This window comes from Monodon monoceros, unplaced genomic scaffold (assembly GCF_005190385.1).
Source record: "Monodon monoceros isolate NGI ecotype Baffin Bay Population unplaced genomic scaffold, NGI_Narwhal_1 Super_Scaffold_9, whole genome shotgun sequence".
Taxonomy (NCBI): domain Eukaryota; kingdom Metazoa; phylum Chordata; class Mammalia; order Artiodactyla; family Monodontidae; genus Monodon; species Monodon monoceros.
The window spans coordinates 11694468-11706014 of record NW_021703786.1 but is presented as its reverse complement, the minus strand read 5'-3'; the positions used below and the strand labels follow the sequence as shown (position 1 = coordinate 11706014).

General features: G+C 40.9%; 1 protein-coding gene across 3 annotated transcripts in view; it reads left to right on the top strand.

Moving 5' to 3' along the window:
* Positions 1-1084: 1084 nt before the first annotated feature.
* Positions 1085-11547, top strand: part of HEATR6 (HEAT repeat containing 6) — a 44411-nt gene continuing 33948 nt past the window's right edge. The window contains exons 1-7 of one of the 3 annotated variants that reach the window (XM_029212318.1): positions 1085-1307; positions 3433-3540; positions 5731-5871; positions 6343-6458; positions 7317-7431; positions 8896-8997; positions 10281-10418. In XM_029212318.1, coding sequence (XP_029068151.1) covers positions 1089-1307; positions 3433-3540; positions 5731-5871; positions 6343-6458; positions 7317-7431; positions 8896-8997; positions 10281-10418 — 939 coding nt within the window. In that variant the 5' untranslated portion in view covers positions 1085-1088. The remainder of the gene's footprint in view (positions 1308-3432; positions 3541-5730; positions 5872-6342; positions 6459-7316; positions 7432-8895; positions 8998-10280; positions 10419-11547) is intronic. The other 2 variants (XM_029212319.1, XM_029212320.1) reach the window with 2 other exon arrangements.

The following is an 11547-nucleotide window of genomic DNA, read 5'->3' as shown; positions in this document are numbered from 1 at the left end:
ATCCCTGGTTGGGGAACTAAGAGTCCACATGCTGCACAGTGTGGCAAAAAAAAAAAAAAAAAAAAATCAGTGACTAGTTCTCAGCTACTGATCTTCTCTGAGCAAATGTTTGAGTATCACAAATACACATACATATGTATATACCCATCCAAGAAGAAATAATATACAAACATAATGAAATTTAAATTCAAAATAAAATAAGTATTTCTCCCCAAAGAATCCCAAAGTTTTCAGAGAACTAGCTCTTCTAAAGCGTATCACCAATTTTCATTGCTAAACATAAGTATTTTATTCACAGGATGAAATATGTACATTTGGGTGACTTCAAGGGTTTCCCTAAGAGTTATGGGTGAGAATTTGCTTTATATTTGCATAACTCAAACATCCTAGAGATGGTTTTCCCAGTCTGCCCAAATGTAAATTTCAAGCCTTCACTTCCGGTGTGACTGAAAACTGTTCACAGCTTTTTAAATGGCTATTTTCCTTTCCAGCTTCTTGCTTTTAAGGTTTCAGGAGATCTTGGGGTGTCCAATCTCAACCATGTCACCCTTAGGCAGGTTATATTTTACATGGTTCAGTTTGAACTCCCAAATTACTTCTGTGTGGTTAGGTGCTTTAAGATCTACAGGATTCACGGCCAGCTGCAAAGAATACTGGGGAACACAGTTTTTATTCAGGGTGGTTTTGTGTCTAGGGAAAAAATTAGGGGCTCCAATACGATGTAAGAAGAGAAGGATGTCGAACTAGCAGTTTCTGCCACTCCCCTCCACAGCGGCCTTCCTGCAACCCCAGACTGAATCTGAAACGCTTAGTACTGAACAGGAATGTCAGCCCTGCCCAGTAACAAACTCTCTGGCAGGACAAACAAAGTCCCCGCTTTTCGTCAGGGCTCAAGGAGAGGTGGGCGGCGAAAAAGTCTCCCACATAATTTCTCATATACATTCACAGGGTACTAGTCCGAGGATCCGTCCCGTAGTCTCGGAATCCCTCCTACCTCGGGTTCTGGTTTGAAACAGGCATATCCGGAATTGGCGCGCGGAAGCGGGGAATACCCCGGAAGTATTTTCCCGTGGTCCTACGTAGGAAAGATGGCGGCGGCGCAAGTAGCGGGTTCCTTAACGAGCGGGCCGGCGAAAGAGGCGCAGGGGGAGCCACCCCTAGAGCAGGGCCGTGGGTTCCGCTGCTTGTCAGCCAGGCTCTGCGCCCTGCGACGGGATGACAGCAGCTCCAGCCGCACCGAGATCCACCTGCTCTTCGACCAGCTCATCTCCGAGAACTACAGCGAGGGCAGCGGCGTGGCCCCGGAGGTAGGCCCGCTGGCCCCGGCCCCACCCTTCGGGGACCTTAGCTGGTGGCTCCCGCCCGCCTCTCTAGCCTTTTCGCACCCCCACTTCGCAGTGCTTAGTTGCAGGCTCGTTTGCTCCCTCCGTCCGTGGCATATTTTCCGCCCTCCCTTTCTGGAAGAACCGTGCCGTGCCTGGCAAACTAGCTTCTTTCAAAACCCAGCTTGATGACTTCTGCTCTGATAACATTGCAGGTGTCATCTCTGGTGCCACCTTCCCGTCCCTCCGCTCCCCGCATTCAGAGCACTTTGTGTATAAAATTCCTTACTACCACGTACTGTACTGTACCGTACACGGTTCTAGGGATCTTAGAACGTGGGTATTATTAGGTCTATTTTACTGATAAACATACTGAGGCTCACAAAAAAGGTCCAGTGTCATATTGCTGGCAGAAGGCAGAGCTAGAATTGGAACTAAAGTGTCTCAAAGTCCCAGCCATTTTCTGTTACTCCATGCTAGCTCCGCACTCTCTGAAGTACTTTGGCTCTGAGCAATAGTATTCACACACATCAGGCCTTGGATGCTACTGAATTCCCTGAACTCTTGACCCAGTCTTACCACTGTTTTCTGGTGCTCACAGGCACCTCAAACTTGACAGTTCTTAAAAATTAGTTCATTGTCTCCATACACCCACCACATCCCCAATCCGTCCCATCCCCCAACACACACAAACATGGAGTCGGCCCAGTCACACAGAGCAAAGGTGCAGACACTGGTTCTTCACCTTTCCTTCCTCCCAGATCCTACCCAATCTGGATTCTTCAGAATCTATGTCAGAAATGTTTCTCAGTCCACCGCCCCCCCCCCCCCCGCCCATTCCCATTGCCAAAGCCTTAGGCCCGCAGGCAAGATGATTCTCCTGGATTGTTCCACTGGTCTCCTCTAACTTATTATTTTCAGCCCTTCTTCAAACCATTCTTTGCTCTCCTGCCAGAGTGACCTTTTCTTTAGCGGAAAAGAATCTCATTAGAAAAGTAAAACTCTGATTTGGGAGGATCTCCAGTACATATTGGTAACTGGGCAAAGCAAGTTACAGTATGAGACCAATATAGGGTGGGGAGGGCTTGAACATAAATGTACATTTATAGATGCAAAGAGTTCAAAACAATGTGTGGGAGAGTTTACAACAAAATAGTAGTTTGCGTCACTAGGGAGCAGAGTGGAATTAAGGGAGGAGTCGGGGACTTTTGCTTTATTTATATAATTTGTGACTTTCCAGTCTTATGTCCCATCACTCCTGCTTCTGTGCCCTGTGTGCAGTCATTTTAAAACTTGCTGTTCCTCAAGCACATACTGGTGTTCCACACCTACTCCTGTTCCAAGCCTGCCCACTCCATTCCCTTTGCTTGCTGTGTCTTTCGGTGCCTTGTCTGTCTGGCAGAGTTTTACTCATCCTTCAGATCATTCCAGATTCTGCTTAAAAATCACCTCCACAAGACCTCCCTAATTACTGTATTCCTGCAGAATTTGTACTGAATTCTTTCAGGACCTAATTCACTTTAATTATTTGTGAATAGTATTTCTGTCTCTTTCACTAGATTGTGAGCTCTTTGAGATTCAGGAATGTGTCTGTTCATGTTTGGAGCCCAAAGACCTGGCACAGTACGTGACACAGAGAAGGTGCTCAGAGCCTTTTAATTCAATAAACATCAATAGGTGAATGAATAGTGTGATTTGCAAATAGGTAAAAAGAATTCCTAATTTTACATGAAATTTGTACAAGTGTCATTTCTGATTTTCCCAGTGACATTGTAAATTTGGTTTGCTTACCGTTTGGTATTTTTAATTTCAGTGTGTGCTTTTATATTCTGGAATCCTTTCTTTGGTTATTTAATTGTACTGTCTCTACGTATGTAGAGACTCTGGAGTTTTTAGCCTGAGAAAAATCATATTGATTCTTTTCCTTTTTTAGCACATGCTATTTTTATGCTGTCATCCTACTCTCCGCCTCATATTTCATCTTTCCCCATTTTGAGTGTGAACGTTCACTTTTATTTTCTCATTTGGCTGTGTTGGGGGCGGGTCTTCTCTTGGCTAACAGGTATAGCACCTTTTCATTGTCTGTTTTTCTTTTTTTTTTTTTTGGTAGGACGTCAGTACTCTTCTTGTCCAAGCTTGCCAACTGGTGCCTCTTAATCAGAATCATCTTGTCAGCAAATTGTCTCAGCTTATCCACCATTTACTTAACACACTACAGGTAATCATATAGGTAACATTAGAATTCAGATCATGAATTTTGAGAATAAGCAAGTACCTTTGAGATACTACATCTGTGATAGGTATGATAGGCTGGTCTTTTCAGAAGCTGTGCAAATGTGAGAAGCAAATGCCTTACTAAGAATTATATTAAAACAAATATAACTCTGACCAAAAAAAAGATTCTACAGATTTGTCCATCAGAGGTATTCCTATCCATTTGGTTCAGGAAACCAATATCATTCAAGCCCCCAGGTCTTAGAATTTTTCAGGAAAGATATATTTGACTAAGACATATCTATGAATAAATTGAAATATCCCCTACCCCTTTCCTACCAGTATTTTTTCCCCTCTCCCAAAGCTACCATTTTTGTCATCTACTTTTGGTCTTCATAGAACATAAGAAGTAGCTCAGGGGCAAGGTGACCTAGATAAAAAGATCCCTGTTATTTATGTCAAGGTCTGTACTGTAGCTCCCCTCTCTTCAGAATGTTTTCCAACTTGCTAAATAAATCTGGTATCTTTTTTTAGGAACAGTTCAAAATTTGAGGCTGTTACTATAAGCTACCACATGAGTATGTGAATGTAGTTAGCACAAAACTTATCAATTAGCATTATGTAATCTAAGATGCTTCTGGCTGCAAGAAACAGAAGAGCCAAGCCAGAATAGCTAAATAATTTTTTAAAAATTATCTTACATCACAGGCCCCAAGGGATGCAGCTTTAGGGGCACTTAATAATTAAGAGGCTTTCTGGCATCTTTCCATTCTGCCGTCCTCAGTGGATGGGTTATCCTCAGCTAGCAACTCTCACACTTAAAATCCAGGCATCCCATGGAAAATAAATAACACCCAGCAGAAGCAAAAGAACTATTTATTTTTTTGTCTCTTTTATTTAAGAATGAGGAAGCTTGCCTCACAGACTCTCCAGCAGTCTCTTCCCTGATATCAGGCTGGAGAGACTTAGGTCGTATGAGAACCCCTCTACAGCAGTCTGATCAGGGGAATGGTATTACCATGAATGGCTTAAACAAGGGATTTCAACCTTGACTGCCCATTAGAATCACCTGGAGGACCTGTGCTCCCTAGATGGTTACAATATGCAGCTCAGCCCTTATGTCAGGGTTTCTTATCCTTGGCACTGTTGATATTTTGGATTGGATAAATCTGTGCTATGAGGGGTTGTCCTGTGCATTGGAAGATGTTTAACAGCATCCTGGCCTCTACCCACTAGATGCCAGTAGCATCTCTCCAATTCGAACAATCAAAAATGTCTACAGACATTGCCAAGTGTTCCCTGGGGGACAAAATTGCCACTGGTGGAAAACCACTGTCTTAGCAGAATTGGGGTTTACCTTCAGGTCTCGTGTGGGGAAGGTAGACACCCAAATAAGATCAGTATCCTGCCAGCAAGAAAAGAGGGGCTGAATATGCTGGAGGTAACCAGGGTAACAGTGGGTAACCAGGTAACAGTGTATGCTGCATGTGACTTGCTAAATGAAATACGGCTCTTTTCAAGTTTAGGATTTTTCAGACTGATGTGGTGGCTTCTGAATGTTTGCTGTTCTCAGCGGTAACATCTTTTTAACACTGGCAGTTGGAAAAGTTCCTAATCACCCATGGCACCCACAGCCCTTAACCAAGTTTCTAACATTTGGTGGCAGTTTATTTCAGTTGTCCGTGAATTGGTACTTGGATTAGCCTACTTTATCCCAATAAAATTATAAACTCCTTAAGGACAGGAATATGCCATCTCTTTCTGTTATATTCCCCACGTCATGGCAGAGACATAGTAGCTATTCAGCAGACATATTTAGTCACAGAGTATTTGTTGAGCATTTCCTAGGCAACATAGTTGAATTAAAAGTTTTCAGCGGATTGAGTCTTACATATCTGTGTATTTACAGCTGCCAGTGTCTGGTTAGTTCAAGGAAAAGTTACAAGGACTTTGCCAGGTTATACTTTGAGTGGAGGGAGTAAAGGGGAAGAAGTGAGCTAAGGCCCTGGGGCAGGGAGGGAGTCCTCTTGATAAGACTTTCAAGGTCTTTAAAGCTGATCTTTTTGACATGAAAAAGATGGATACACGTGCCCTCTCTGTTTCTTAAACAGCTTGATTCAGGTGAGCATTCATGTCTGAAAAGGATTAAATATCTTTCTAGAAGTTAGATCATAATTTTTTCCCCTCTTGATAGGTGATTGTTGATGAACAGAACCTGGATTTCCTGTTGGCATATACTATTTCTGCTATTCAGCAGTGCAGTTCCTGGACACACATGCAGATTCTCCAAGCCTTGGCAGCCCTGGTTTACTGCAATGGCTCAAAGTGTCAAAAGGTAGCTTAAACTGCATTCTGTCTTTCCTTTGAAAGGTTGGGAGCACAGGCTCTGAACCAGCAAGCCTGTGTTCAGGTTTCTGTCCTGCCATTAATTAGATGTGTAACGCTGAGTAACCCTTCCTCAGTCACTCTGAGCCTCATTTTCTCACGTGTAAAATAGTTCCTCTGAGGGTGAAGTCTCACTTGTAAAGTGCTTGGCACTTGGTAAATATTAATCATTATTATGATTATCATTACCCTTCAGCTATGCAGCCAAGACGAAAGAGCTTCAGCAACAACCTAGGCTGGGAGTGCTGATCCTTACTGATGCTTTTTAGGCATATTTTTGCATGCCTGTCTGAAGGATTCACCTAGCAGCTAGTCTTTTGGTACCTAAATTCCCTTTAGTTAAAAAAAAGAAATCTATTTAAAAAGTAATGTTTTCCTAGAAGCTTTTCTTCGGCCAACATTGGCTGTGATGTTGTTTCAGTACCTCCCAGACTTGCTTGGCAAGAGCGGACTCTTGATGAAGCTGAGTGACTTGGCTCAGTCGGACCCTGAAGTTAGGAGAGCTGCAGTGCATTGTATGGCAAACTTATGTCTCAGGTATGTGGATTCAGTCAGATTTCCCAGGTGTAATAAGATAGGGCCTCTCATGGGCCCTTTATAGGTGGTTCAATCTGTCTGAAGCCAGAGCCAACTTAGAAAAATAACCTACTTTGCATTTCCTATGCGCTTTGCTAGTGACATCATCTTATGTTGTTTATTTTTAATTTTAATGTTGCTTATGAAGAAAGCTTATGAAGAAGTGAAGGACTAGGACCTTAGATTAGGACTTTATTTCTAAAATATGGTAAAAGTGATATATGTGCAATATGTTGAGGTTTTGTTTTCTGTTGGTATAAATTCTAACCATATTAAGTCTTCGAGAAGGATATATTCATATTAATTTAAGCTTTGGTGAAATATATCTGTCAAGGCCAATTTCCTTTAAGAAAACAGAACCAATCCCAACTGCCCAATTCTAAATTCATGCAATAGAAAATGAGTGGCACAAGCTTGAACTGATGTGTAATATCTTATCTCTACATTGCAGTGTTGTCCAATGGCTAGGAAGGCAGCTTCAGCTGTGTGATTCTAGCTTGACAACCTGTCTGCATTATTTCCCTCTCAGAACTGAAAAGCATAATGAAAAAGATTTCGCTTTCTGTGTACTTGTTTCACTACAGACTTCTGTAACTTTTCCCTGTGGAAACCGTTCTTCTTCCTATTCGTTCCAGCCTTGTGCTGGTCCACAGCAGTAGTTAATTAACCGGAGTGCACAATCTTCTATGATACAGTTTCATTCAAGGGTATATTCCAACTCCATTAGTCAGTATTGCTGTTACTTTTAATTCTTATTCTTTTGCAAGCCCCATTTCAAAGGCGACTGAGTTGGAGTTGCTTTTTCTGTGTGTGTTTTAGTGTGCCAGGACAGCCGTACTTGGAGGAGCCCTACCAGAATATCTGCTTCCAAGCTTTCTTGACCACTTTACAGTCTCCAAAATCATCTGATATGGATGATATCACGTTTTGCATGGTAGGTGAGACTACTACTGATCCTGTGACTGTTACAGATGTGTTTACAAGCAGCAGTAGAACAAAAGCTGCTATTAAAGAGTTTAATTTTGTTGCTGTATTAGTTTTGTCTAGAGATATAGGCATAAGGGGACGTTTATAACCTAAAAAGGCTGAACCCATATCTTTCAGGTTTAAATTACAAGAAATTATTTTTGTTTGTTTTGTTTTGCCTTGTTTTTTTGTTTGTTTTGCAATTCTAGGTTCTTAAACTCTTTTTACCCTCCTGACTATAAAAGTGGAAACAAAAAATTTCTGACTAGGGACTGTCTTTTAGATGGAAGGGAAAGGAGTGGATTTCAACAATATCTGCAATATTTTATTTCTTTTTTTAAAAACCTGATGCAAATATGACAGTTTATTAACATGATTTAAATTCAAAGTGACACATTTCAAAAATTACAAATCAAAGATGGCGAAAGTTTCTTATAGTCCCCAGCTTAGAGCCACTGGGAACAATTTGTTCTACATGCCCCCAGATTTTTTTTGTATATAAATGAGCATATTTATAATTTTTAAGTGGGATCATATTTAATATGCTGTTTTGCAGCTCTCTCTCCTTTTTAAACTTAATATATCTTGGACATCTTTTCAATACCTGTTGATGTACTTCATGCTTTCTAACTGCTGTAGCTGGGAGACCTTGGCAATTTACTTAACTTCTTGAGCCTACATGTTCCTCATCTCTGAAATGGGAGAAATGTTATAACCACCTTGTAGAGGTCTTATGAGGTGTATATGAACTGTTCATAAAAGCACTTAAATATGCTTGGAAAAGTGCTTGCTATTATTGTTAAGTTTCATATGTAGCAGAGGGTTAGCTTCTTAAATATCATAATTGATGGAAAATTAAAGTTTTTTTCAGTGATTGCACTATTTCAAACAAGGCTGCAGTTCACATCCTTTCCATGTAGGGAGTATTTCTTAAGGACAGAATCCTAGAAATGACATTACTGGCCAAAAAATTAATCTTGATCAGAATTGCCCTCTAGAAACCTGTCCCCACATATATTTCTTTGCTTTTAAGAGCTGCTGTGAAAAGAGCTGCTTTGGTTACTGCATGATAGGGATTTCCTGTTTCCAGTCTCTGCTGCCACATTTTTATTCCTATCGTACTCTTCCCACTGAACATCTCTTCTTTTTTTTTTTCTTGCTCACGATTAGTACGTGCGGGTTTATAAACATGTATGAAAAGACCACTCTTATTCAAGAGAAGCACTCCATTCTTCTAGAAAATAATTAGTAGTAGCTCATCAGCTTTATTCTCTGGATCCTCATCTCTGCTCTTTTTTTAACCCTCCCCTGTCTAAAGTTTTTTTCATCATCTAAAGACTTTTCTTTCTCCATCCTACGTGGTGCTAGAAAGTTGGTCCCTGGACAACCAAATTTCATTTACCTTTTAACTTGGTCTCCTTTTTCCCTCTAGTTGTTACAAAATGCATTAAAAGGTATACAGTCTCTTCTAAATGGTGGGAAGATGAAACTGACACAGACTGATGAACTTGGAGCTCTTCTGGCTGTGCTAAAGGTAAGGCATTGCCCGTTTAAACCCCAGGTCCTCATGTGGTTAGTGCCTTTCCTGTTTACACCCCAGACATAAGGACCAGTTTACATCATTACTCCAAGGCTAGCTTTAGGGTATTATATTTTAAGAGAGAAGAATAAAAAGTTCATATTTAAAGATATTTAAAATTAAGAACTGGGACTTCCCTGGTGGCACAGTGGTTAAGAATCCGCCTGCCAACACAGGGGACACGGGTTCAAGCCCTGGTCCGGGAAGATTCCAGATGCCATGGAGCAACTAAGCCCGTGCACCATGACTACTGAGCCTGCGCTCTGGAGCCCGCAAGCCACAACTACTGAAGCCCACGCGCCTGGAGCCTGTGCTCCGCAACAAGAGAAGCCACTGCAGTAAGAAGCCCGTGCACTGCAACAAAGAGTAGCCCCCGCTTGCCACAACTAGAGAAAAGCCCGTGTGCAGCAACGAAGACCCAGTGCAGCCAAAAATAAATTAATTAATTAAAAATAAATAAAATTAAGAACTGAAAAGACTAAATCTTGCTTTAGTAAATTTATGAAAATTCTAAAATTTTATTGGGAATAGGTTATGAGGTATGATCTGTAGATTATTTAATTTTAGATTATGTTGAATCTGTTTGGACTTGAAAGAGGAACCAGTGCTTCTCCTTGGCTTTAGCTCCCATGTAGTAGGCAGGCCAATCAAGACGTGTATCATTAGGCTGCCATCCTTTGGCTTCTGAGCCTGCCAGTCAGTGGGAGAGTCAGATCAACCTCTCTGGGGATCCAGCTGTCTTCAGTTCAGCCAAGAAATAGAAAGAAACTTTGTGGTGGCCTTAGATCAAAGCCATGTATGATAACTTAGCTTTATCATGACTAAAACTTTAATTCTTTTCCTGTACCATCTCCCCTACTCCCTAATAGATAATAGAGAGCTAGATTTGGACATGGATATGCTAAATAAAATGATAGATTGGTTAAAAAAATTATAGATAAAATATTGGACAAAACTGATTGGGTAAATTTTTTAAATTAGTAAATAAAAGTAGTAAGTAAATAAACTAGAATCTAAAGTTTAACCTGATCTGGCCAAACCAGATCCCTCTGGTCTAGATGAAATTAAACTCCTTTAAGCTCTAAACCTTCAGGGTATCTATTTTCTTTCTCATTTCAGTTTCCTTAATAAAGCTTTTAAACATTAATCTATTCATCTGTGATTCAGAACATGGTGAATAATTCTGTTTTATGATTCGTTGTATGTGTGTTTGTGTGTTCCTTAATCATCATTATTAGAAAACCATGTTCCATGGACTCCCTGGACTAAACATAGAGATGCCCACGGTGTTGTACCCCACTCCACTTCCTCAGTATGATGGACGACCACCCATCAAACCGCAGCAGACAGAATCCAGCACTTCTCGACCAGCTGTGGTACATTTACGTATATTTAGATTTAAGTTGTGGATTGTTTTTAATTGCTTGCTATGTGTGTTTTCTATGATTTGCATCACTGCTGTGCCAAAGGCTCACCTTGAATTTGATTTCAACTTAGGGTTTTTAGCATAGTAAATTTAAATTATCAGACTGCTAAAACTACCAGTTAGAACATCTTATACTTCTAAGCAGTCTAGGCAATGTAACAGCTATAGAAATGGGCATTCGCTTTATACCCATAGCCAAGCATCCGCACCCCTCAAATGCTTAACACCACAGGTCAACAGACTTTTTCTCCAACAGGCTAGCTGGTAAATATTATAGGTCTCTGTTGCCACTGCCAAATTTCCCAGTCTTTCCAGATAGCTGCCATCTCCCTCCTGTTTCTGTTGGAGAACCTAAAGCATACAGGTATACGGCTGAGGTATTACACCTAGAAATGTAATACCTGATTAAAATGCTTATAATTAGAAATTCTTTCACTCGTTCACTTAATCAACATTTACTGAGCATCTGTTATATCCCAGACATTGTGCTAAGCATTAGGAACATAGATTGTGGTTTTAGGAATTTGGGGGAGAAAGCAAAGGTGGATAAATAAACAACTACATTGCAGTATTATGATTTCTTTCAACAGAATATTCACGGGGTATTCTAGGAGCACATCCAGGGCAACCAAAAGAGTAAGGGGGTGCTTTTTAAAAGATATAGTGGCTAACCTGAGCCTCAAGAATGAGTAATAGTATAGAGAAGGAAGGAGAATGTTTTATTCAGAGGGAACAACAGGTACACAGTCTTAGGGAATGCGAGTTGAACAATGGGCTAGAGTGTCAGGTGTGTGGAGGGGAAGGTGGGACAAGTATGTAGCAGAGGCCAAATCATAAGGGTCATATACAGTGTGCTAAGGAGTTTGGGTTTTTATCTTATAGGTGGTGGAAATGAAGCATCTGATATAGGGGAGTGATATGATCAGATTGGCATTTCAGAGAAATCACTGTGATAGCAAGTAAAAGGGTGTGCGTCTGGAGCCACATTAATAACTCAAGGTAGAAGTCATGAGGACCTTCTCTCCTAAAGGTTAGGGACCTTGAGAATGCAGAGGAGAGCACAGATTCCAAAGATCTTT